The sequence below is a fragment of the Triticum aestivum genome, chromosome 6D (genome assembly GCF_018294505.1).
Source record: "Triticum aestivum cultivar Chinese Spring chromosome 6D, IWGSC CS RefSeq v2.1, whole genome shotgun sequence".
NCBI classification, from domain to species: domain Eukaryota; kingdom Viridiplantae; phylum Streptophyta; class Magnoliopsida; order Poales; family Poaceae; genus Triticum; species Triticum aestivum.
In genome coordinates, this window is record NC_057811.1 from 83,778,550 (window position 1) to 83,806,266 (window position 27,717).

A 27,717-nucleotide genomic window follows, 5' to 3' on the forward strand; every position below is an offset into this window, starting at 1 on the left:
GACGAACACAGATACGAGTACGGGAAGCCTCTCGTCAAAGATGAAAAATCTCTAACAACGATGATGCGAAGATTCCATAATTGGTACATGAAAACATGCAGAGAATCTGGGGGGATGGATACTTTGTATCTGAGAGTTAAAGAGGAGCACGACCTCATTGGAATTGATCTGTTGACTATTTCATTTGAGGAGTTCTTCCAGTTCTTCAATCAAAAGGCCCTCGATAAATTAACGGTCACTTGCTACTGTCTGTAAGTACTACTTCTGTCATTAAGTCTCTATATATAGCTCAGCTCTTTCATTGCATGTATTTATAATTATCCTCACTATATTATGCAGATTGAAGATCGTCGAGTGCAGAAAAGCAGAAATGTATGATATTGGGTGCATTAACACAAATCTCATAGATGAATTTCAGGTTAAAAAGAGGGCCGAAGAGGCCGAGGCCAACTTGCTCAAATCATTGTTAATAAATCAAAACAAAGATTTAATACTCTTTCCTTACAACTTCAAGTGAGTGTTACTGTCGTGTGCATATTCGGTTTCCCTTATTACTCGAGCGAGGTTATAGTAATGTAATTGATGAGTTATGCATGCGTGCGCAGCTTCCAATATATTCTCCTGGAGATTAAGCTTGAGCGGAGACTAGTAACCGTCTTAGACTCGAGACGAAAAGATCCCGAAACAAGTAAGTTCAATCGATCATTATCGCACCATATCGGCAACTTTTTGTTCATTTCCTGATATCTCAAGTAATAATTATTTTCTTTGTCTTGCAGGGTTTGGAAACAGTTCACCGCAGAAGCTCCGGGACTGCCGAAGGAGCTGCGATATACATACCCGAAAGTAAGTACTACTAGCTAGCTAGTTGCGCGCATCTCCTGTTGATTCTAGCTACTTTCATCAATGCCATTTATAATGCTTCATTATCAGTTTGATTGACCTTTATTTCTCGTAAAGTGCTTGTGGCAGGAACAAGGAAATGATTACTGTGGATACTACGTGTGCGAGTTCATCTACAACGCGATTTGCAAAGATAAGCGGGGCTACTCTAAAAGACAATATGAAGTGCGTAAGCAATAATATTCACAATTTTATTTTATTACACCATCATTTCTGTTGAGTTTCATTCATATATATGTATTAACCCCCTTCTTCAAATTAGACGTGGCAGATGCGGAATGAACTCCTACCACAAGATCGCATGAAAGCAATTCAAGAGGAATTGACGGGATTCTTTCTTGACCACGTCATCAATAAAGCCGGAGAATACCATGTGAAAGTTGAGTTCAAATGCTAGGGGATTGTAAGAGATCTTACATATTGTATATGTATGTAGCCAGTAGCGTCGAATAGATAATACGAAAACTTGTTGTTTGACCAATCTCTCGGAGAAGGAGAGGTCGATCACTTCTCTCGGTATGCATGGCGAACTTCTGTACTTAATGGTTTCCTTCATTTTCTTACTAGCTAGCGTGTCGAGGGCCTCTCTATACGTATAGTACGTAGCGTCGACCAAGCACGGAGATAATAGAGGACACTTCTCTCTATTAATTAATTAGCTACCTAACACAATATATGAAACACCTTAATTAACCATACAAAACCCCCAAATCCACCCCCCTTTCAGAAAAAAAACAAAAACCCTACCCCCTGAACAGCTGACGCGTGGATGCCTATTGGTCCCGGTTGGTGCCACCAACCGGGACTAAAGAGCCTTCTGCCTGGGCTCGCAACACCAGCCACGTGGAGGCCCATCTGTCCCGGTTAGTATAAGAACCGGGACTAAAGGCCTAGGCATTAGTAACGACCCTTTAGTCCCGGTTCCCCAACTGGGACAGATGGGCCTTATGAACCGGGACAAATGACCCTTTTTCTACTAGTGATTGATATGAATCAAGAGGGTTTTTATTTTCACTTATCCACGCACACATCACTTCGGCCTCCTTCGCCATACCCTTAAATTGAAGCCGCCCATCAGTTTGCAGTTAGTGCCCATAAGCTACTAGTAGAAACAAAATTGCGTGAAGTGCGGTTCATATATAAGGGTCAAGAATGGATGGGTGATAATGTTAAGTTCGACAGATGGCCAATACATAGGTGATCATCAGTTTGACAGATGGATGAATGATAATATTAGGCGGGTTTTTGAAGGCACGTACCGACATGACAGCGGAGGCCGCAACAGAATTGTCCAAGCTGCAGTTCATAATGCTCAAGGCACACATGCGTATCTCTCTGCCCTGGTCGATTAATTGATCATCAGTGGGATCAGCGCCGTACCTCAGCATCGCACACGTCAGGTCAGCCTCCTTGGCAATACACTTGAAAACATCGTTTTGCATTGGTGCAATCATCATAGAGAAGTCAAGCAAAACAATCCATATACCATGATTACCATCCAACTCGTGAAGGCGAATTTGGGTGCCAAATTATCCTTATATAAACAAAGCCATCTATAATGTACCCAAATATTTCAACTAAAAGAAAACCAAATGTCAGATAGATCAAGGGACCAGCATGTCTGCTTCAATAAAAGAAAACCGCGTAGCCAACCAAAAAACTCACTCCATGTATGCAATTAATTTGAAAAATTGTACTGCAAATAGGATGTTTGCCCCCCTTTTCCATTTCAGCTAATTGTCCATGTCAGTAAACTGATTAGATAATTAGGATGCAGAGAAAGGATCACATAACATTTCATGGTGAAGTACAAGGAAAATGGTTGTGATGTGTTACTAAGGTCCGTACCAACAAAGCGGCGCTGGAAACCTCAGAGAAGCCACGGCCGGCTGTGCGGATGACTGAACGTGCACGCTGGTGGATCAGGCAACTCAGAAGGGTTAATTTCCTCATTTGCAAGGTTTCAGGTTTCACCCGGATCTTCCGCTCAGACACAAGCCGCTCCTCGTTGATGAGGCACTGGTTGAAGCCATCGATCAGGCAGTCATCGAAATTCAAGTGAGCACACAAAACAACCGGTACATAATTGTTGTGGTTTGATACTTTGATATAGGATATGCTTACTTACCGTCTGAGCGAGGGCAGCCATGCTGCTAACCGCATCAGCATTGTGACGGTGATACTCTTGAAGATAGGCGCTGTAGTCGGACCACGGCACGGACTCCCCGATGGGTAGCAGCCTGTCCCATCCCCATAGTTTCCCCACGAGATCTTTTGTCGAAACAAGGGAGAGATGCAAGTGAGATTAATTTCAGCAATGACGAACAAAGGAAGAAGCATGATACTCTCTCTGTATATTACTCCCTCCGTCACGGTTTAGAAGGCGCGCTTGGAAATTCTCTGGGCCTAGGTGGTTATCTATTGGTTGTGAGATGGGCTAAAAAATAGCATTCACACTACACATGCATATAGAAATAGTATATCGGAGTACTAATTAGCTACTAGGAATAAATGCAATGCGCCTAAACCTTGTCTATTATGGAAACGCACGTAAATTTAACTGTGCCTTCTAAACTGTGACGGATGGAGTACGTTTTTTTGGCACTATGACAGTGTCAGAAAACGTCTTATATTTGGAGTAAATATGGATGCTGAACTTTACTTGTATGTACCATGGTACTTGACAATAATAAAGTTCGGCATCTCCTTTGTAACTGTCTGTTTTTCCTCCATGTCTTGGATGAGATCGGTGAAATACTCCCTGTCCTCTGCCTCGTCTTCCCTGCGCGCGGCCTCCGTCTGCATCTTCTCCGCCATGTCCTCGAAACGCCTGCGCTTGGCCTCCATCTGATCGGCCTGCTTCTTCGTCGCGGTGTCGCCGACACGCGCGCCGCTGAAAGGGTGCTCTGGTCGTGCAATCCAAAGTACGCTCCCGCAAAGACGACCCCGATCTGATCTACCCGTCTTCTGCAGGAATGGAAGGATGGGCCAACATACTGTAGGCGCGGAAATCGGGGGCGATCAAGTTAGTTAGCACCAACGGCGGGAAACAGAACCACGGGAATTGCGAGGGCGCCCCGCCGAACGACTAGTACCGAGGAAAATTCTGCCGAAGCCTTCACTTTCCATTTGCATGGCTCAGTCAAAATCTAGTCAAATCAGTCTTAAAATCGTCATGAATCTGAATTCATGATCCAGTTCCTCTTCCTCGCCTTGGAAACATGAGACGCTTCGGCCGAGGAGGCATCGGCATCGTCGTCCCGTACGTCCGTAGCGTTAATTGAGAGAGACTTCTTGGGAAACAACACAACACAAAGGTCCTTAAAACCCCACTCTAAACCCCCAAAACCAGCAGATCCCATTCATTACAAAACTTCCTAGTCCTACCTCCCCTCAACAGCTCGCGGCAATGGCGGGACAGGCGCAGGGGCCATGCAGCATCTGCATGGAGCCATTGGACACCCACCGAGGCGGCAGCGCCTGCGCGCACGCCTTCTGCGGGGCGTGCCTGGAGGGCCACGTCCGCGCGAAGCTCGAGTCCGGCCGCGCCGGCGCCGTGGGGTGCCTGGACGCGGCGTGCGCCGGCACGCTCGACCCGGAGCTCTGCCGCGCCGCGCTCCCGCGCGACCTGTTCGAGCGGTGGTGCGCCGCGCTGTGCGAGTCCATGTTCGCCGGCGCGCGGCGGACCTACTGCCCGTTCCCGGACTGCTCCGAGATGATGGTGGCCGACGGCGACGACGACACCGTGACGCAGTCCGAGTGCCAGGTGTGCAGGCGGCTGTTCTGCGCGCAGTGCCGCGTGCCGTGGCACGCCGGCGCCGACTGCGCCGCGTACAGGCACCGGGACACGGCCAGGGAGGACGCGATGCTGCTGGAGATGGCCGCGGGGAGGAGGTGGAGGCGGTGCTCCAGGTGCCAGTTCTTCGTGGAGAAGACCGACGGCTGCTTGCACATCACATGCAGGTAACTAAATCTTCTTGTGAAATTCTATTAAGATCATTGTTGTTGCATCAAGATTGATCGATGGTGGTAAAATTAATTGGCAGGTGCGGCTACCAGTTCTGCTACGGGTGTGGCTCGCAGTGGGCTACGTCTTGTTCTGGCTGCACCAATTAGGCCATGTATGTATATTTCTCAGATTATATCGAATGCTCAGATGCATGGAAGGATGATGATCATGCTGTTGTCGTAATATTTAGTAGCCAGTTTACGGATTTGGTTGAGGATTGTATTTTGATTGAGGATGATAACACCAAGCTAGTAAGAGGTGGTCTTATTTGGCCATGATCGAGCACATGAAATGATCCATGTTTTAGCCAGTTTACGGATTTGTTAGTCGTTGCTATGTGTCACAGTGATTGTTTGCCGAATGCGTTATAATGTTGTAGCTTATCCGATGATATAACTAAATATGTCAGCCCTACTAACCTATACAATAATTAAATGCAACAAACCATATTATTGATCCAGATATTCATGTTTCATACAACAAATTTCCTTGAATATTGCAACCAATTCATGTACCAATGTGCGAGGTATAATCTAGTTTCTTGAAACGGCGCACCTACTTTCTGATAAAAGATTAAAGCAAGTGAGATATATGGGGCACAAATATTTTAGTGGTAGACATGGTCCATCCTCTTACTCTGGTGGTTGGCTGTCGGTGCCTCTTCCCGCTTTGTCGCCGGTTCGCCGCCGGAGGAAGCACAATATGCAGCATAGACATTGATCTGTCATGGTCACTACCTTTCTCTCCCTTCTCTCGTTTGCCTGGTCGGTGATGCTCGCCCCCTCTCTCTCTCTCTCTCTTTGCTCACCACCAATCATGTATCCGACACCGGTAGATTGACCCAGTGGAATCATGCACGAGACAACCGTGGATAAGAGCAAGAACCTCGTTCGCTTGAACCATAGCAGACGAGGAGGATTTGGGGATCACTTGGTTATCCTTTTGTTGCTTGATGGAATCTGTTTTGTTGAACTTGCAGCAGCTTATTCAATACAGAGCAAATGAAATTACGCCTACAAGTAGCAAAGGTCATTTATGATCACACTACCCAAATAAATAGATAATAAATTTTGCCACCACATGCTTGAGGAGCTTCTTCTTTTGCTTGCTTAAGCCTTGCAAACTTACAGTAATATGATTGGAGACTTCAAGTGAGTGGCAAGAGATAGCAAATAAATTATAGAATAATGTCAAATCTTGGCATAGCTCATGTGAGGTTTGTGATTAACTGAAACACTTCAAGCATGTATACCTCAAAAAATTTAGTACAATGGCAAGGTAGAGACATGTTGACACTTGATGCATGATTCATCATAATATTGCAATGAGTTCAGAACACACGAGATAAAACTACATGTGAGTTCACATCTCACATAAGTGTAAATTGTAGCCTCCTCTTTGGAGTCGTCTTCTTTGCTAAAGCTGCAGTGCGTATCCTCTCTAGACTAGTTCTGGTTTGTGATGAAATACTTCTCCGAGAAAGAAAGCAAGGAGGATGCACATATACATGCTATCAAATTTATATAAGTAGTTTGTTTCTCATTTTTTTACATTGTCGAACATGTAACTATTTGTTGTTTACCTTCTAGCGAATATGCCTGGATTGTCGTGTAGTATTTGTTCTCTACCTAGCTTTTGTGGGCTGCTAGATTCACCTATCATAGCTTTTGTATTGCTCTTTATAGGTTTCCTATTCTTGAAATTAAAGAAAACAAGGTTTATTTTTTGGCATGAGGTGATAATTTAAGCTTTGAATGAAAAAAATGACAATTGCCTTCTCTTGGTTCTAAGTCAGCACTTGTAACTAGCTTGCCTATGACCCTTTGTGCCACATTTCTTGCAAGTCACTAGGCCTCTAATCATTTTCTTCACCTTGCATTTGTGGGAGTAGTGCTACCATTCTTGTAACCTTTCTTCATGTGGCCACCTTCAAGGCAATCCTTTAATCCTCAATTTTTCTTTATCTTCTTTTATTTCTTCTCTTAAGTATTGTCGCCACAACAAATGGAAGCTCCACCCGCGACCACTATGATTTTTCTCTCCCATAAGAGCCTTGAAATTATCCACAGAGTAGTACTAATGCACAAAACTGTTCAAGGCATTTTTGTGATGTCACAATTTCCAAGGCATATTGACGTTGTTTACCACCGTGCTTTCATTCAAGACAATTACAAGTCTTCTGATTAGCTTTGCAATATGCATTTTAAAATTCTTTATATTGTCTGAAACCTCTACACTCCAATCAATAGAGTTCACAACTTTCAAGTGCGTAAACCTCTAGTATTTCCCTCAACTGAACCATAATACTTGGTAGTATCCGTCTAGATGGTAGTCTTTCTCAAATCCTTCTCCTCTTCCTCCACAAACCCTTGATAATCTCTCTAAGATTGTGAGCTAGTTCAGCAACATGTAAGTCCTCAAAGTCTCTGCTCAAGTTGTAGAATACTCTCGCTATATTATTAGTGATGTAGTCACACTTGATGCCCGGAATGAAGACATACCTTATCGATTTGAGAGTGATATCGACTTAATCAAAGTCATACCTCATTTGATTCTCCAATACTTGTGCCCATAAGTTACGTGAACACGTCTTTCATATAAGCCATTGCGGTGGAAAACGTCCTTCTGAAACCGCTGGACCTCTTTGCAAAATTATTCATAAGGTGAAAAACATTCCCCTTGTTCAACATTATAAAATATATTCTTCATTGCAACATTTTTAAGTTGATTCATAAACCAAGTTCGATTGTCTTCAGTATCAGAAGCTATGAACCATAGGCAAGTGGATACATCCAATTGTGGCCATCAATTAGCCTCAGCTACAAAAAATCCAACTCTACTTGCAAAGGCTTAGAGAATGCAGTGAAGTATTTCCCAATGCTGAATAAAGGGAATGTTTTCCCATATTATGGAGAATTTTGTGAAATGGTTCCATGTGTTTGGAAGGGTGTATCTTGTGGCAAGGGCTTATATGGGAGAGGTGTTCACAGAACATATGGAAGCAATTATTTGATAATAAAATGGGGTATGGCTTTTGTTAAGTTAGTGCATACTCTCAAGTGGGCGAGGTGTGTCTTCAATCCAGACATTAAGTGTGAGCTCATCTCTAGTAACATAGGAGGGGTTTTCAACAACTGGTTCAGAGATATTATGGACTTATTGCTGAACTAGCCGACAAGATTAGAGGGATGATCATGGGTCTCTAGAGGACAATGAGAAGGCTTGGAGGAAGACTGCCATTTGGACCGATCCTACTTATGGGGGAAGAGGGAAAATACTAGAGGTTTGGGGCACTTGAAAGTTGTGAAATCTGTTAACTGGAGTGTAGAGATTTGATACAATAGCAAAACTTATTGAAAGGCATATTGGGAAGCTCAATCAGAAGACGTGTAGTTTTTCCTTGAAGGGCAGCACACATACAAGCGATGTCAACATGTCTTGCCTTTGTGTCATCATAAAAGGGAGTAGATCTTGAACAATTTATGCATATGTGTACTATGTGGGCAGATTCAAGGATGTTATATGGGACAGAGATTGAGCCAATGACAGAGAAATCACGGTGGCCACGAGTGGAGCTGTCATTTGATGTGGTGCCACCATTTCAAAACAGAAATAAAGAACGACAAAAAATGGAGGATTCAAAGGATGTGTTAAGGAGGTCACAAGGTGTCAATGATGATAGCACTGGCCCCACAAATGCCAAGGGGAAGAAAATGATTAGATGCCTAGTGATTTGCAAGAAATTTGGTTAAAAGTATCATAGGCAAGCTAGTTACAAGTGTCCACTTAATTGAAGCCAAAAAAGACAATTGGCGTTCTTTCATTCAAAGCTTGAATTATCACCTCATGACAAAAGTTTATTGTTTAATTCAAGAAAGAGGAAGCCTAAAAGGAACAATACATAAGGTATGCAAGGTGAATCGAACACCCCACAAAGGCCAACTAGAGAACAGGTACTATGGGACAGTTATGCCATGCACTAGAAGGCAATCAACGAATAGTTCTATGTTTAGCAATGTAAAAAAAAACAATTTTCTTATATATAAATGCCATAACATATATGTACAACTGCCTTGCTTTATTGCTAACAGAGGGTATTTATTCACAAACCAGCACAACTACTCCAGAGAGGATACTAGCTGCAGCTCTAGCAAAGAAGATGGCTACAAAGAGGAAGCTACAAATTGGATTAAAAAATCTCCATTAAATTTACTATTCAAGCTGTGCATCCACATGGGCTGCTCTTTTAAGCGTTATCTTCAGTTGCCTATAAAAATGCAAAAGTACATCACCTATTGGTATATTATTTACCAATATTATTTGGTATCACGGTTACATGAAATCCATGAAATTGAATTGGGATATATGAGATGGCCTCCACGCTCACTATACATATTATAAATTAGAAAGTAGTATCAAAGCCTAAGTATACTAAAACTCCATGATCCATAGAAACCATGGATCGACAATATTTGTGAGACAACGCTAAGAAATCATATGTGTTTTCGAATGCAGATAAACATCCAACTGATTTTGCAACATGCTAGAAAAAAAAACAATTTTAATTGAAGAATTCCACCATACCTCCTTGCTTTCTCCTTCCACAAACATAAGACTTCCAATGCATTGGCATGTACGTCCTGCATGGATATAACACCTGTTGATTTGTTAAATCTGTAAAAGCTATTGAACTTCATTCTTGTGCACAATTAAACGCAATGTCTAACAAATGTTGACTTCCACCTGCCAAAACAATGGTTTAAACTGTAGTAAACATACAATCTGTCATATGTACCTCAGTACCCGAGTCTCTACATGAATGTATAGCTTACTGTGTTGAAACTCTACAAAGATAGACTAGTGTAATTTGATAGAGGCTCTTTGTCCGAATTGCATTTGCTAGCACCAAAAGATGAGAGATGGTCGTGAACTAAATAAATATGAAAGTGGTTAATTGAAAATACCACACTACTATGGCACCAATTCTTTGAAACCGTGATATCCGTATAAAATGGCATTAGGTGCATCTTAGCTAATAATAGTACATACGTTGAGTCTGTAAAAATGAATAAGAAGTTTTGAAGATGTATGTAAGGTTTGGTAACCGCAACCCATATTTATATTTTGAGGGATGTGCAAAACTTGAAAAAAGAAAATGGAAGACACTATTATAGAAGTACATAGTGTCCATTGCTAACCTCCAACTTTTGTCAGATCCGAATCAAATCACCACTACAATGACTTCTAAGCATTTTCAATTTGAAACCGTACACCAAAATATTTCAGCTAGTACAATGGAGAATTTCCAATTCCTAGTAGATAAATGTTCAGGTTGTAGTATTTTCCACACAATCATTTAAGAATCTTCTTATGCTCAGGCATAGATTGATAGCGCATAATGTGCATATTCTCATCTCACACACATAGATCACCTTCTGTGCAGAGCTAAGTCTACTAATATATCATCTCGTTGGCTCCCCGCTCCTAGGGTCCCCCCCCCCCCCCCCCCCCCCGCCGCCGTCGGCTTCCCCGCGCGGAGCCGCCGTCGCCGCCAGCCCCTTCCCCCTTCGGTTGCCCTTCTCCTCCTCCCCCCTCCCTTCCCAGGACTGTCCGGGTCCAAGTGGGCTCGGCCGGGCAATCGGTGCCCGACAAGTCCTTGTCGCTGCGTCCGGTCGGCCCCGCTGAGGCGGTCGAGGCTGTCCCCTCCCTCCGATCGCATTGTGGTCGCTCCCGTGGCCGTTGTTCCCTTTCCATCTCCAGGTCTCGTGTTGGCAGCTCTAGTGAGGCGGCGAGGGTTGCCCAGTAATCGTGGTGGCACACGCTGGTGGGCAGATGTTGGGGTGATGCATGTCGAAATGCCTGGGGTGGTGGTGGTGGTGGTCGTGGATAGGGAGAAATCCCTGTTGGCTTGTCCGGCACCGACACGGTGACGCCTGCAGCCGCCATTGGTCCTTCCTGAGGAGCGTCGGGTGTATCCCTTCCCCACCAACCCCCGTGTACCGGGAGAAACCCTAGAACTTGTTCGGGCAACAACGGCGACGCCGTCTCATCCCTTCTTGACGGTGTTGCTTGGTGCACAGCGCTTCGGGGTGCTGGGAGCGTGGTGGTACTTCTTCGAAGGGTGCAACGGTTGCCGGGCTTCCTTTCTCCGCTGATCTGCCGGTGTCGACATTTATTTCTCTTCTTTTTTCTCCTTGTCTTTCCTTTTGGGCTTTGTTGTGCTATGGCCCCAGCAAACTGGATGTATCGGTCGTCTACTTTATATATAAAGCAGGGAAAACCTTTTATTGCATATATCATCTCGTTCCATCGTTGCCGCATCGTATATGAGTTTGACAACATGTCAGGTACTACAGAAGGAATCTAAAATGGACATTAGCGAGAAGAAATGTGGCATGCATTATATTGGTTTATGAAAATAGGTGATAGAAGAGCCTATTGTCATTTTAGCACAGAAAATACCTCTAGAAACCGAGTCAAGGTTCCTTTATATCCTGTTTAGTGCAAATTAACACGGGCTTACTTTTTATACCAAAGTGGGGAAAAACGCATGGCTCGGCTACTCGGAGTTTGCATTCGTAGAAAAGGCAGAACAAACAATTTACCGTGTAGCATATATACATAAGTGACAGCTCTTGCAGACCTTGCCTATAATAAATTAGCAAAATAAAGAACGAAAATACCAAGGTGAACATGGTTCCACGGGCACCCAAGTAAACAGTAAATAAAAAATTACTAGAATTTTTTAAAAAATCTGAAATTTTGAGGTATCAAACTTGGTCGACCCGACCATACTCATGTGTGAAGTTCGGTGCAGGAGTGACACCCGGGGTATTTCTTAGTGAAGAAAATATAATCCGACCATACTATTCCCGTCAAACAGTGCTTTTGAATATAACTTTCATCTGTCATTTTTGCCCAAAATACCATGGATGTCATTTCTTTGTGAAACTTCATACGCGAGTATACAATCGACCATGTATATTACAGAAAAAGGTCCAATTTTTTCTCTTTTCCTAGTTTTTTTGGATTTACTATTTATAAGGGGTGCACGTGGAACCATGTTTCACAAATCCGCGTCTAATTACACAAACCTTAAAAAACAGTAGGTTCAACAAGGAAATAGTTTGCTAAAAAAACAACTGTAATTTTCAAGGAAAATAGGATCTTTAGGACACCATTACCGAAGACAAAACAAAATTCACGGTAAAGCACATACTTTTAGGTCCATTAGAGAAACAAAATACCCGTACGTGTTCCTTTTCTTCCAACAACGTTCGTGTTTTGCAGTGCATATATCTGAAACCACTTTCTTGGCAAACAAACAATTCACCATACACTTAAGAGTGCCTTGCCTAATGCCTGCAGTCGATATCAGAAGGAAATAAGGAGGTAGAGGAGGAACGACTGGACCTGCAGCATGCAGACCATGCGCATCGTGCATGTCTGGCCAAGTTGCTGAACATTACCTTTCTTGAGATTCATATACTCATCGTCCTCCTCTGTTGCCTGCCTCATCTACCATGGCGCCGATTACCGCCGCTCCCTCCTTCTCCTCCCCGTCCTCGAACCTATCAAGTAAACGTACCGGAGGTGCTGGACACCGAGAGAATGAAAGAAGAGGCGGGGACTGCGGCGACGCGGGGGACGGGGAGAGGCGCCGTGTATGAGCTCGTGAGGTGACGGATAAATGCAGAGGGGACACGGCTGACCGGGAGAGGCGGCGGTGGATGAGGTCGTGGGATGATCTGGTGCCCGTGATCCGAGGTCCGAGAGTGGCGTCGAACCCTTGCTTGGCACCCGATCTAAATAAAAAAATCAACGGCTGGAGAATAATTCAAACGGTCATCGGACGGGCCAGCTTTCATGATAGCATGAGTTTATCCGGATTAAACGTGGGTCAAACCTTTTTTAAGTTTGACGAACTTTATGGAGAAAAATGTTAATATCTATCAGTAGCTTACTACCGAACTTTTGTTATGCGGTCCTGTATCGGTTAGCAAGGCGATGCGGACGCACTTTTTCCTGCAAACCGGTGACAAATGTGAGGGCTTTGCAGGAGTCTAGACAACAGCCACGCCCGCTTCTGACCATCCTGACCCACCTCAAACATCCTCCCTCGCCCGTGCGCGTTCCCGCCCGGCGCCAGCTGCCCGCATTTATGCCGTCGTAGAACGGGCGCTCCACATTGAAGCCGGCTCCGAGCGGATGCGGCCTCTCACTGCCTCCGCCATTGTACCGACGCGTCGGCCGAGGGCACCGCCCGCTGCACGCCCTGCTGAATATGCCTTCTCGTCGCATTCAAACGTCTCCATTAAACCCGCGTGTGTGCCGAGAAACCTACTTCAACCATATGTCCATTCACAAGCGGGTCGACATTAACCACAACTCCGGGCAAGCTCCTCCCGTCAACCGGCTATTTAAAGGAGGTCAGACGCCGGGCAAGAATCGCACCACTCCGGTGCCCCCATCTCCATCTTTCACCATTATCTCCATCCTTTTGATGGCATCCGTCAAGCAGGAAGAGCGGTTCTCCGGCATAAAAGCCGGTTGGGTGACCCGCCAAGCCCGTTGGATATGAGCCAGGCAACTCGCTGCTCCACCTCCCTCCCTAGCCCAACGGAGCAAGCTGCCACTCCAAGCCGGCGTGTGGTTTAGCAAATCGCCGCTCCAAGCCAACTCGTGGAGGAGTGGGGAGTAGCTCCAGGCAGGCACGCGGGGGAGCACGGCGGGACGGGCATCATGGCTGACATGGATGAGGCCAGACGTCGTGCCATCCGCCGTCAACGTTGTCGGAACCGCGTTGGTCGATGGAGAAAGACGCGGAGAGCGACGAGTCGGTGGCCAGCGCATCCATGCCGCCACCACCGCCATCATTGAGGAGCAGTAGAACACGGGAAGCCACCATCGCTGGGGTGTTGGATCCCAGGAAGGCCACCGCCAGCGCATCGCCGGTGTGCACAGCCGATGACTTGCCCGGTTCAGCGCAGACCATCATCGACCCTCACCTCGGCTTCACAGAAGCGGAGTAGGCAACCATCCCCTCTGGCTGAAGCACCCTCTTTGCCACTCCGATAGGGGCGCAGCCGGACATAGAAAAGATACGAGGAAAGAATATACCTTCGGGGCTCCCAACAGTCCAATGAGCGGGCTGCCGGACACGGGGAAGACAAAGGGATCCGTCATGGAAGGCCGCTGACTAGTGTAGTGTATCCATGTTGCGGGAGTGGAGCTCCACGCGACAGTACGTGCGCATAGTTTTGCCTTCTTAGTTAAAATGTCCGAAATGTAAACGTTTTCATCTAGATTGTATGAAATCCGTCGTGTTTGCACGAATTTCGTCTGATTGGTTCAAAAAGTTATTGAAATGTATGCGGGCAGCGTTGGATGGCCTGCTCACGCATCCGTGTCCGTGGACTGGCACCTGTTGTCCACGGACAGAAGCAGGAGAAAATTTGCGGGTTGCCGTTGAAGATGCCCTACGCTTTTAATGCTTTACCCGTAATAAACTTTTAACGCTTTAAAAGTTACTAAAAATATGAAATAAATAGTGGAGCATCACTCTAAAATTATGTATATCACTAGTACAAATGCCCGTGCATTGCACCGGGCAAATATAAAATATAACATTATGCACCACTTTTTAATTCAATTTTTACAAACGTCAAAAATAAGGTTACACTAAGTATTTCTTTTTGGACCATGAAATTTGGACGTACCCTAAAAATGTTCGGCATGACCTATTTCACCTCTCCGATGAAACAGTAGTTGTGCATGGAATAGTCTTTCAATCAATTTTATTTATTGTTGTACAGAAAAACATGAATATTTAATAATTTGGGAATGTGTTTTTAAAAGAAATTGATACTGTTTTTTAGAATGGAATCATTTTTATGGTGACAAACATTTTTTGGAATATTATATTTAATTTGTAATTTATTTTGCACTGTTTTTTGGGCTTGGCCAATTGAAATACTTTTATTCACACGCACGCACGCACACACAACACGCACGAACTCAATCTTTCTTCCCATTCCCCGTTCTCCTTCCCCACTGCTGGACAGCGCCGCCGCCGCCGCCTCCCTTGTCCCCGTCGTTCTCGGAGGACAAGGGTAGGAAAAATAGTGCTTCCGGTGGCCGCACCGTCATGTCTTCTGCCTGCGCCGCCGTATGAACGGGACCTTGGGCGGCTCCTGCTTCCTCCCTGTTCCTTCCCACCCCTCCTCCCGCAGGCTCCAACCAAGGCGCGCGGTTGGTGGACGAGCAGCCGCCGTCTGGAAGCTTGTCCTTCACGTTCAACTTGGCAACCCCTCCTTTCTTATGCTCCAACCTTGGTTAGTTGTGGCAGTAGTAGTATAGTTAGCAGATTCAGATTTGCTTTGGTAGCTAGCCTTTGACACTTTTTGATTAGTTACTAAACAATGTGTATGGCCCATGTAGTCAGCATGAGAAAGATCTCTATTGCTCGATAGTGTACTGCTTACATGTTCAAGCATCTTAATCCTAACAAAACGGAGCATCACAATTGCTTCAGGAATATGCAACGTTATACTCCGAGGCCACCTTCAGAGAACAAATCATAAGATCCTGCAGCATGTCGAGTCAACTCACGTACAACATTAATAGGTATTTTATATCCACTATGTGAATTACTCTCTCGTGTGTGTGTGTGTGTATTTCTTCTCTAGATACCAAGAACCATTTTTCGTGATTTACATTTACAAACAAACATCCAATGTTACCGACACACATGTCACTCGCATGCCTAGCTGCCTGACATGTTTCTGTGACAGATTGCTTGGCGGTTGCTAGTAGTACCCTATAAATATTGCTCATAGCTACTTCATGCTGCCACTTGTTGCAGTTGGTGGCATCGAAATTTCGTTGATTCCAGTCAATCAAGTTTTTCTGCTAAAGCTTAAGTCTCTGGCTGAGGGATCTTTACTTTGAAAAGGTTTGATCTGAATCTATCTTGAAAGAATAACTTGAGCTCTCGCTTATTAAGATCAGGCTTTTATGTTCTACATTTATTAAAGAAAGTATTGTAGAAAAAGTGAGCACACTTTATTCAACTTGCAGTTTACATAGGCTAAGATGTGCACTGAAAACACAAAAGTTGGTGATGCCAAATAAACCATACATGTGTTTTTTTTTCTTTGCATTCCTCTCGATAAACTTGCATATCTTACATTGTGTTGTTCCTGTATTTGATGCAAAGATCTAATAATTTCACATCTATCAGTCCTAAAGAGTGCAAGCTGTCCATATACAGGCAAGGTAATGATGATGGAACCTATGGTTGCAGACACAAAGGAAAGTTCATGCCTTTTTCAAAATGACAGAACCATATTTTGCTTGGCATGAGATCGGACGTACCTCAGGTGGAGCACGGTCTGTACGGTGATATTGTAAGACAGCGTAGAAAGGCGACTTGTAGCGCAAAGCCGACGTACAAAGCTAGCCAAGCCAGCGGAAGCCGTGTGCTTGTATTTGTAGCAGCACGGCGTGTGTAGCTAATTAGAATTCAAAATCTTGCTAAATAAAGCAAGGGGAAGCCGTGTCTTTGTCTCGGGCTCTTGTACATACCAAATTAGGATTCTGATTGCTATTTTTGTAACAAAAACGTGTATTGTTAAGTACGTTTCTTATTCCTATTTTGTAACAAACTTGTGCACTTTTGTGGTTTGGATACTGAGATTGATAAAACTGAGAATACATATAGATGTGTAATTTGTTTTTTGGTTGATCTTTAAGAAATAAAAGCTTTTTTTGAAGGTCGGTTATCAAAATCCTCTGCAATGTTCAGTTCAGTGATTTCATCTATTTTCTGCAGTCACACAAAAATAAAAGGTAAACCCTCCAACTGTTAGAAGCACTATTGCTGAAATCTGTTGAAACAGAGGTAGTACATCATAGTCAGTTTACAGTTGGGATGTTACTGCATAAATTGCCACTTCACCTCACCAGTGACCACCACCTCTAGTCTAGCATATATGATAATGATAATATGGAGCCCAGTGTCTCTTTCCTAGCAATATATCATGTAAATGCAGAGTAAATTGATACAAGGTCAGAGAACCATGATATGCATCATGACCACATCGACCTTTAGCGAATTAGCATCACTCTTTTTCAGCTTTGACGGCAAAATAACAGGAAGAAAGGCCCGAATCTGAATATATGAAACTTACAGTCCGCACGTCGGTATCATCCAGCGTTATTGTGCAATATCCGAGAGCCGAACCTCCTTGGCCTCCACCTGAGTTGGATCGGACGCCTTTAGCACCTGCACGCACACACACAGCAGAGACATCAAAACCAGGCCAAATCAAACTGAGCTCACACCAACATATAATTCTACGAGGGGGGCAATCAATGGTGATGCTGCTACTAATTTCCCCTTCTTCATCCATCTTTTCACTGGTGTGAATGCACAAGACAATCAGCTACGAACAAACAAATCTACTAAATCACGCGAGACTGTCCCCTCTTAAATTTAGAGATCCTTAATGAACTAATTTTGCTTCATGGAACAGGGTTGATGTGGTATATTCTGTTGACTTATGTTCTGATTGTTAGATCAAGGAGATGAATCAAGTTGATGTGGTAACAATATGAGCAGTGTCACAATCAGTCCAGTACACACTATACAGCTTCACTGATTTCATAATATTTCCCTGAGATAAATATCTTGGCTTTCCTTTGCCCATATTAACATACCTGAATCCATGGCTGACAGAGAATATATTTTTCATCGGAATCTACAATGGTAATATATTTTCAGAAATATAAACAAGTGTACTTGCCAACCTATATTAAGAAGTCGACTATTAGATATTCACTTTACGCTTGCAAAGAGCCTTCCCAATAACCTATATATTGCTGGACATATTTTTAGAATAACCGAATCCTTTTCTTCATTTGGTTATAATGGCATGGTTTTATACATTAGAACATCTGGAAGAAAACACGAACGATTGTCCTATTCATAAATTTTCATAAATGCAGGATCAATAAAATCAAGTTTGCAGGAACCTTTTCAAAATGCAGTTTTTGATGTTCCATGTTATTTTCCAGGGTAGAAAAGAAAACACCCGAGATGAACGACATACCAGATCAAAGAGGAGTATTGCTGGCAAGTTCCTTTGACCTGCTCAATCTAGATCATCGGCTCAATCCTGCTGATAATCCATGATGTGCTCTTGGGAAAGAGAAAACAAGAAGAGGGCTGCTGCACCTTGCCAAGTGGGAGGCTAGATGATCCACTGAGCCATCTGCTTTTTTCCTTCTCAACATCAAACTTGGGCTTCCATGTATTCTCCAGGATAGAGGTGGCTACCTTCTAATCATCGGCAAAAAGAATATTGCCATAAAGGATGCCATCATGCATTGTCCAGATCTCAATTCCAATAGCAGCAATTGGATCAAAGTCAGGCTTGTCAAGCTCAAAGTACTCAGGGTTGGGGATATCTTGGGGCTTCCAGATTCCCTTGTAGCTGGGGTTGTCAATCAGGGGCGCATGCCACTTGCCTTTGTAGGAAGGGTTCTGCTTCAATGGCCTCTTCCATTCACCACAACCAGGTGCCTCTTCACAATTGGGGAGTTGGGGTTGTCAATCTTCGGTGCTTCCCATTCCCCATCCTCCTCCTCATCCCACGACATAGGAAACCTCGGTGGCCTATAGCTCCACCTCGGCCACTGAGCGCAGGCAGAGGGAAGGACGAACACGTCAAGGAGCAGCAAGAAATCAAAATCGAAGCGGGCCAAATTGGCTGAGGGAGGCGGGCGGGCGCAGATCTCGCGGCCCGGCGGCTCACCTTGTCTTGTGCGCTAGCCTTTGCCTCGTGCTCCGTCGCCGCCGCCTCGTCGTCCTAGGGGAAGGCGAGCGGGGTGTCCGGGCTGGCGACGCCCTCGCTACTGTCTTCATCGGCCGCGGGCTTCTCGTTCGGCGGCGCCGCCAGGGCCTTCCTCGGCCGGCGCCGGCCCCACAAGGGGAAATCTGCCCGCGCCTCCTGCTGCTTCTGCTGCTGGCGGCGACAGCGGTTGCTGGCCCGCACGATGGACAGCAGGTCCACAAGAGCTCGCCGAACTCCTCCTCCCGTGCGCGTCCTCTCCCAGCCGCTGCGGACGCCATGGATCTCGGCGAGCGAGCGAGGGCTTGGGTGGGCTTCTGCGGGCGATGGGAGAGCAGGGGAGGAGGCAGAGGTTTGGTTGTTCTAACGAAACGTTTTTCAGATTAGCCACTTTAAAAAAGGAGTGCGGGTTTAATATCAGAAACTACGGGGTATTTTTTTGCAAAAAGTGCGCGACGATGAACCCACCAGACTCAATCCGTGTTTTATTATTCTTATATTATATATATATATTATTATTATTGTTATTATATATTATTATATTATTATTATTACTAGGAAAATTGCCCGTGCGTTGCAACTGGAGAAATCGATGGGATGCATAACCGGCTACGTGATAGGGTTAAGTGCTTTTATGGGAGGCCACCATGGGAGGACTTTACCTGGAAATCGGAGATCACAATTGATAAGGAGGAGCCGGGGGAGGCCAATGGCATGGTTACAAGCGGTGGCAATAGAGCAGTTGAGCTAGTCATCAATCCACGCAACTGCATGAGCTAGAATTTTCATGACTATTATTTTTGTACTGAGTGAATTTATATTTATCATAGTCAGAATTAATAAAGCTCGAGAAAATCCGACATTAAAAGAAAGTAACTTATTCTTTTAGTATGTACGCACTTTATGCCAACCCAATAATTTAGATGCAAGAATGCGTTGAAGGGACATGAAACTGTGCTTCAAATAAGTCATGTGATCTCCAAAGAGATTGACGTCCTATATGAAAAATGAAAACATGAACATTGTATTATTTTTTATGGCTAGTCATTTTCAAAGAAACCATGATAGAGAAGCTGCATAGCAGATTACTTGGTGGCATCAGGATAAAGAAATATAGTACTCCCTCCGTCCCATAATATAGGAGCGTTTTTGGCACTACACTAGTGTAAAAAACGCTCTTATATTATGGGACAGAGGGAGTACATTATATGGCTCAATTAGAATGTAGATTGCTTAATATTGATCGCCGACCACTAATTTAGGAAGTGCATAGAGCTGCCGAAATGATAATTAGAATGTTGAATGCTTAATATTGACCGTCAACGATTAACTCAAGGAATGCCTTACTTGATAGCAGCTAACAAATTAGTAGGAGTATATGTTCGACCAGTTGCAGCTACATTATTGCAGAGATCTGCAAGAATACTAAAATGACTCGCAAACTACTTATGACATGAAGCATTCGTGGGAGAGAAGAAAAACTGATTTAATGAACTGAAGACGGTAAATCTTTAATAAGATATGTGGCACAACATATACAAAATCGCAGACTGGTCAAGGGATCCAACTTTAGAGATTGATAACTGAAATTAAACGCATCTTTTTTTTGTGGGGTGAAATTAAACGCATCTCATTTAACAGTTTCAGGTCATCTAACTCTCACAATGAAAAGCCATAAATACAGTAATTAATTTACAGCAAGACATATTATACGGATATTGTCTTCCAAAAATTCTAGCCTAGTTACGTTTCTTCTTTGCTTGAACAAAACATCATAAAAAATGCTAAAACATATATATTCTTTAAAATTCAGTAATCCATGTCACACAACCCGAAGAGAGAAGAACATAACTGCTAGTCGGAGGTCATCAACTAACATGTTCAGTGTTTCACTTAGTTAACTTTTGAACACTTGTATCCTTGTAATTTGGAACTAATCCAGCAGAGAATAGGAAGTAAAAGTATGTCCTCCCTCATGAAACATAGCTGTACAAATCTAAAATTTAACTAATAGAATAAGAATGCACTAAGCTCGCATGAAACATATTAGTGCAAGTACTACCTCGTTGATCTGCCCCCTGCTTTTGCTTAGGCCCTCTCCTCCGTACTAATAACTCCTTTGGATGCTTCTGTCTTGTCTGCTTGACGGGGGAAACAGAAAAGTTCTACAGATAAGTCCTCCTATCTATGAGATTTTCGGTTTTTATAACATAAGACTTCTCTTAAAATTCATCGATGCTTTTTGTTGTTATTAATTAGTAAGAAGAACGCTCGTCGACGCGCGGCTATCAGTGTGCATCGCCTCAGGCGACGGCTGGCATGACCTTGAGCCACTGGGCTTGGTCAAGCGGCTTGCCAATTGCATAGATGATGAATCCTGCGACGGCGAAGACGAAAGCCGGCTTCTGCATCACGTTGTACATGCGCCAGCAGTCGAGGCTCCTGAACTCATCCCACTCGGTCAGGATGCAGACGGCGTGCGCATCGCGGACGGCCTCGTACGCGTCCGACGTGACGGTGACGGGCTGCCCGGCGGGCTCTCCCACGGCCCACCGGCTGCAGGTGGCGAGGGTGCGCGTGGTCCCAGTCAAACTTGTTCATGGCGAGGTCACGCCTCACCTGCGGGTCGTAGATGCTAACGACGGCCTTGTCGCCAAGCAGACCTAAGGCACATGTCGATGACCGGTGTCTCGCGGGTGTCACCGGTATCCTTCTTGAAGGCGAACCTAGCATGGCCACCTTCTTCACGGCGACGGTGTTGAACATGGAGGAGACGACGCGGTAGATGAAGCGGCTCTTGCAGTCGTTGATGCCGATGACCTGCGGCCTGCCTCCATGGACGTCCTTGAGAACCTTCACGTAGACATCCTTGAGAACCTTCACGGCGGTGCCCTCAGCGAGGAACCTCCCGATTGGACAGAATTTGGTTCAGGACGCCATGGCCGTTGTGGGTGAGGATCTTCTCGATGGCTTTGGCGGTCTTGACGGTGACGGGCACGGTGAACTTCTCGACCATGATCTTGTTGGAGTGGGATATGTCGACGATCATGCGTGCGCTCACCTAGTAGGTCAGGATCGGCGCGCGGCCTTGCCGGTGCCGAGGCCGCGGCTCTTGGTGGGGGGTGTTGACGGAGACGGAGACGAAGTCCGCCTCGCCGACGTCGGTGCTGAAGAAGAGGTTGCGGCCGCGGCCGCGGCATTGCTTGGCGACGTCGTCAAGGCCGGTCTCGTAGATGGGGAGCCGGTCGCTATTGCAGCCGGCGATCCGTGCCTTGGAGATGTGTATTAAACCGATATTTATGAGAGAAATTAGAGGAGACGTGGGATGAAGAGTTGGACTACAACTAAGAGTCCATGTTGAGGCCTTGTACAATGGGAGGTGCTCAGGGGAGGTGCTTAGAAAAATAAACCAGACTTTCCTTAAGCACCGGTGCTTATTTGTACAGGGTAGACGCTTAACTAAGCGTCTCTCCTGTAGAAATAGACACCGGTGCTTCAGAAAATCTTGGTTTATTTTTCTAAGCACCCCTCTAAGCATCTCGCATTGTACAAGGCCTGAGAGGGGAGTTTAACATACCGAGAAAGACCAAGATGAACAGACGGAACAAAAAAAAACTAGACACAACACACAAACGTTATTTATTTGAGTGTGGGTTGATTCCTAAAAACTACAGGGACTTTTCTGCAAAAAGGACGCGACGGTGAACCCGACAAAGTCAATCCGTACTTTATTATTACTAGCAAAAATGTCCGTGCGTTGCAACGGGATAAAAAGTTAACACACCATCTAGCCTCAGTAAGCATTGCTAAGACCACCTCCCCCCTCCCCACCCATACACAGGTCAATGTCCTATATTTTAACCCCCACCCATGTGGCCACCTATATTTCTTCCCACCATGATCGCGACAGATATATGTTAATAAATTTGTATGAAAATATATTCTTGTACTCTATGCTTATTTGTATTAAAACAATATTGACATCTAAATGAATGGTAAAAGTATGCTGAAAAGGTCTATATCTTGGGACAACTACTTCTCAACTATCCCCAAGGCGTAAGTTGTGCCATCTATGATCATATCACTAAGGAAAATAATAGAAGATTCTTATCAATGATTTATGCTCAGACATGATACACTTCTTCGACACTTATTATGAGTACACGACATAGTAAATCTTTGTGATGTAGCACCTGTTAGCATATGAGTTGACCTTGAGGCTTATTGTGTCTCTACGTCAGTTGTCTTAAATCCGCCATCTGAAACTACAATTATGATATCATTGTGCAACTTATAAGTACAAATTTATTTAATAACTTATTATATGCGTCTGCAAGCTAAGCATGGAATTAAACTCCGCTGGTACATGCTAATGATCATAAAGGATGCCAGTAAGCCAGTAATTTACTCAAACAACCATGACCGGAAAAAAAAACCATGACCAAGATGCAGACTCATCACATTCACACTCGTTTCAGCCATAAACCACCCCAAACAAGAGATCAAGGTACTATACGGGGGATAGAGATCGCCGGCAAAGGCAGGGATCACATGGATGCCGACGCCGCAGTTCGAAGGGCCTGAAACACCTCACCCACCATTACCACATCCGGGCAGGATCCCAACGGGGCGGAGATTTTCACCTCACCACACCAGACCTATAAATTGTACGAGCAGCAAAAAAACAGCAGAGCACCGAGAAATCCACCAATGGTTTTGATCTAGGGTTGATGTTAGCCAACAATATGAACTCACGTGTTTTCAGCAACCATCCTCTGCATCGCCGGCGTCGCGTACGCCCCAGCCGCTCCAAAACCAAGAATCGACGGCGCCGCGCCAAGAGCCGCCCCGGCTGGCTGGGGACAACCGTACCCCTCGGCACCGGCCACGAAGGCCGACGCGGCACGCTGCTGCGCGTGGGAGCTGTAGCCGGTCAGGATGCACGCGCGCCCCGACTTCTCGTACTCCCGCCGGCTCACCACGCGGGTGCTCAGCTCCCGCAGCTCCTCCACCAGCGCCCTGCACCTCGCGTCGTCGGCCAGCGCCGGCACCAGCGCCTCCCGCCTGCGCTCCAGTATCCTCGCGGCCTCCGCGTACTCGCCGCGCTCCGCAGCCGCGCGCGCCGCCGCGATGTCCTCCGTCGCCTCCACGCAGAATGTCTCCTGCGCCACGTCCATGGACGGCTGCTGGCCCTTGGCCAGCTCCACCGGCCTGTGCACCGCCACGTCCTCGCCGGCCACGTCCAGCACCAGTCCGGTCGCCGTGTCGCGATAGGTGCAGGTCACCTTCACGAGCTGCATCACGTCGTCCGCGTTGCCGGCCCTCGGCACGTCCACCAGGAGCAGGAAGCACCTTTCCTCGTCACGTCCACCGAGGCGGAGCCCCCGTACGCGTCGATGCTGGTGTTGTAGCGGCCGGACTTGACTGCACGGACGCGCACCGGGTGCACGCACTTGACGGTGATCAGCGCCTCCTGACCACGGAGAGGAGCCCGCCGATGCCGTATGCTGGTCGAGATAGATCGGGTTTTTTTTGGAACGGATTGGGTTGATATGTGCGATATACGAACCAGGTCGGACGGACGGACGAACATGCTATTAGTACCACCTTGTTTATATTATGATTTTGTCCATACAAATTGTAAAAGCGTATTATAACATGAGAAGAAAGCGTATTGTGACGGTGAACCCGACAAAGTCGATCCGTGCTTTATTATTACTAGCAAAAGGACTCGTGCGTTGCAACGGGAGAAAAAATAATAATAATCTCCAATGGCATGACCATATTTTGCTGCATCACCGAGATAGACTATCACTCTCAATGTTTTCCAAAAATCTTAATTTTTTTTAAATTATGAACATTTTTTTGAACTCATGCACATATGTGAAATCGTGAACATTTTTCAAATTCATGATCAATTTACAAATTTTTGAACATTTTCTAAAGTGAAGAATATTTTTTGAATTCATGAACATTTTATACTATTTGCAATCATTTTTTAAATCATGAACATTTCGTTTGTTATTGTTTGTAGAGTATTATTACTCAGATTTCAACCATATATGCCACTCAAAATTCCCCTCTCCCAAAAATTTCACGGCTATTTAGTTGACCAATAGCTGTCTGTAAAGAGACAGTTGAAAAGATGATTTTATCCATGACCATCACGGGCATTGCCATTGGGTGTTCATGGCCACCGATAACTTTTTTGTTAAACAATTTTCAGGAGGTGGCACACTATCTAGCCAAACGATGCATGTACTCATTTTGGAATTAGTTTCACATCTCGTATTTTTGGCATGATTATGAGGCGAAAGTCTTAATTAATTTTAAACTGAAAGTGCAAAAAAATGTATTAATTTATCTTGCAAAACAAATGAAAATTCTGACTTTCTGAACACCAACTGAAGGTGATTATTTACTGCTGCAGTTAACTGTTACAATATATGCTTGATTGACATTGGCCCTTAACGGATCTAAACAGGGAGTACATACTGTAGTAGGATCAATGGTATCTTGTTAGCGCTGCTGCTGTGGGATTTCTTTCACGCTTGGTGGTTCATTGGTTTCTGAACACCAATGATGATAGCTTCAAGGAAAGAAACATCATCCTTAACTCGGTAGCTGCATCTGTCCAACACGCCGGCGACGACTTCCGAACCAAAACTGGGCGGCGTCAGCAACATCTCAGCCAAGAAAAAAAAGGCGACGCTAACATGACAGACGAAAACGGTGGAGACGCCGGGCATCTGTGCAAGGTGGGCGCGGCCTCCGGCGGCACCTCGGCCATATCTGGGCATTCCCGATGGCATCTTGGACAGAGAAGAAACTGAACATCCGCCGTGCACCGAACAGTGCTGCGGCACGCTGCCGCTCTTCTTGACTCCATCTTCTTCTTCCTGCACTGCACGGCAACCGGGACTCCAGGAGCGGTGCCACTACCCGCTGCTCTATCCTGCGCATGCCTTCATGTCTGCACACATGGCAGGTAAGAGGTAAACTCATCCTCTGTCATGGGCTCATGGCCGCAATCACAGGATCTGCCCTCGAGGCGTCCTGATGGGTCCTTGAGCCCTCGGCATGAACAAGTACTCGCCGCTAACGGAGAAGCAGCGAAACGCCACGAGGCTTTAAATGGAGCTACCTCTGCGCATAGCCCGTGCTCTTCGCCACTGACAACGGCGACCAAGGCCGACATACAGGACGCCATGGACAGGGTGCTCGTTCTGGACGCCGCGTACCCACTCCTCTGCTCCCTAAGGTCGTCGAGCTTGTGCTTTGGGCCGTGCTCCCCGACGTCGTTGTGCAACAGGGCCGTTGCCTTGACGTAATACACATGGAGCGGGCGGCTTCTCCAACGGTTACCAACGACGCAGCATACCTCGTAGAAGGCGTGTGGCGGCAGACATGGATGGAAGGCCGAAGCGGCGCGCCACGGCGGCAGCGTGAGCAAGGAGGAGGAGGTCAAGACAGGGGAACTTGTGTGCGCAAACGTCAACTCTATAGCAGGTCATGAGCCAGCGAGCAGCGCCCCGAGGAAGTGGAGATGGATGTACCAGGGAGAGGCAGCGGTATCCTTGCGCACAGCAGCACAAGGCGGTGGCGGAGATCTTGGGGGAGGCACAGAGGTGGCGAGGTCAGTCCTCGGCGGGTTCGCGCACAATTGGGTGTCCACCGGCGGGCAGCGTGCTCCAAGGAGCCGGCAGGCGAGGCTCCGGCAAGGATATTGACCGGCGTCGAGGGACTACGATGGTATATATAATATATAATATATATATCTAACATGCCTCTGCATGTTTAGAAGTTCAGTTCCGTCCAGATGGATCAGAACCCACCAGCAATTACTGAATTTTGTTTTCTCTGCTCAGAGGACAACACTACCTGAATGAATTGCTGACAGTTCCAGTGCTTTGTTCAACAGACCAACCACACAACATGGGTGTCTACAATCACAAGAAGGCAACGATATCTAAACTGACGTACTTCGCAACAATATCTTCACCTCTGAACTCCATATTAGAAGGTACACAGAGAAACAGGGACAGAAAAATAACTCAAAACAGGGGTTAAGGGGATACATACCTCTGCTGTAGCCGACGCAGGCGACATTGGACGGATCGACGGCTGTTCTTCTACCTCCGGCAAACTCGGCGCTTCTTCTACCTCCGGCGAACTCGGCGCTTCTTCCTGCATTGAACTCGGTGTCGACGTTGGATGCTTCGTCCAAAATTGACCTGATGGCTATTCGAGCCGAGGACCCTCCCTTCTTTAGCAGCCAACAACAATCCGGGTCGGCAGCTTCATTGATTTGCGTTGGACAAGGACACGGACTGCAATCCATCCAAATCGATTTGTGTTGGACAAGGAGACTGCAATTCCATCCAAATCATACACAGGGGCAGATGCAGAGGTTGAGAAGGTTACGTCAGGGGAGCGTGCTCGCCGCCGGCGCTGGACGACAGCGTACCCAACCTCAGCTGTGCCGGCGGATGGGAGGGGGAAGCAGGGTGGCGGCAAGACGGAGTGGAAGACCGGCCGCGCGTGGCGGCGGCGGCTGTACCGTGCACATTGAGGAGAGGCCGTGCTCGTGTGTTTCTTTTTTTTAGTCAACTGCTCGCCTGTGCGTCGAAGGTTTGCTTGCTCGTCTATTTTCTTTTTTTCCAAGGCCTAATAAAAAGTAACGGCCCAAGCGTTAACGGAAGAACATAGCCCAAGCCCGTGAGCGAAAGAACATTCTAATAAGGAATTTTGACGAAATCTTTAGTGCTTACCCCAAATTAGTACCACCTCGTTTATATCGTTTTTATTACGATTTTGTCCATACAAATTGTAAAAGCGTATTATAACATGAGAAGAAAGCGTATCGTGACAGTGAACCCGACAAAGTCGATCCGTGCTTTATTATTAGGGAGAGACTAGTACAAATGCCCGTGCGTTGCACCAGGCAAAAAA

At 45.8% G+C, this 27,717-nt stretch overlaps 1 protein-coding gene, 2 long non-coding RNA genes and 1 pseudogene across 3 annotated transcripts; 1 reads left to right on the forward strand and 3 right to left on the reverse strand.

The window, feature by feature from the left end:
• The first annotated feature begins 4,288 nt into the window (after positions 1–4,288).
• On the forward strand, positions 4,289–5,218 carry LOC123143722 (E3 ubiquitin-protein ligase RNF144B-like). The gene is made up of 2 exons (XM_044562686.1): positions 4,289–4,866; positions 4,950–5,218. Exons 1-2 carry the CDS (start codon positions 4,313–4,315, stop codon positions 5,017–5,019), a joined length of 624 nt encoding a protein of 207 aa, XP_044418621.1. The 5' UTR covers positions 4,289–4,312; the 3' UTR covers positions 5,020–5,218.
• A 9,250-nt stretch (positions 5,219–14,468) lies between these two features.
• LOC123143723 (uncharacterized) lies at positions 14,469–19,147 on the reverse strand. Its single transcript, XR_006471001.1, has 4 exons — positions 18,730–19,147; positions 18,025–18,610; positions 15,397–17,198; positions 14,469–15,242 (listed from the first exon to the last, which is right to left on the reverse strand). It is a non-coding gene; the product is annotated as an uncharacterized lncRNA (long non-coding RNA).
• A 1,921-nt stretch (positions 19,148–21,068) lies between these two features.
• Positions 21,069–21,531, reverse strand: LOC123142846 (UDP-glucose 6-dehydrogenase 2-like; annotated as a pseudogene).
• Positions 21,532–25,170: 3,639 nt separating this feature from the next.
• On the reverse strand, positions 25,171–27,478 carry LOC123141173 (uncharacterized). Its single transcript, XR_006470190.1, has 2 exons — positions 27,190–27,478; positions 25,171–27,095 (listed from the first exon to the last, which is right to left on the reverse strand). It is a non-coding gene; the product is annotated as an uncharacterized lncRNA (long non-coding RNA).
• Between the last annotated feature and the right edge of the window lie 239 nt (positions 27,479–27,717).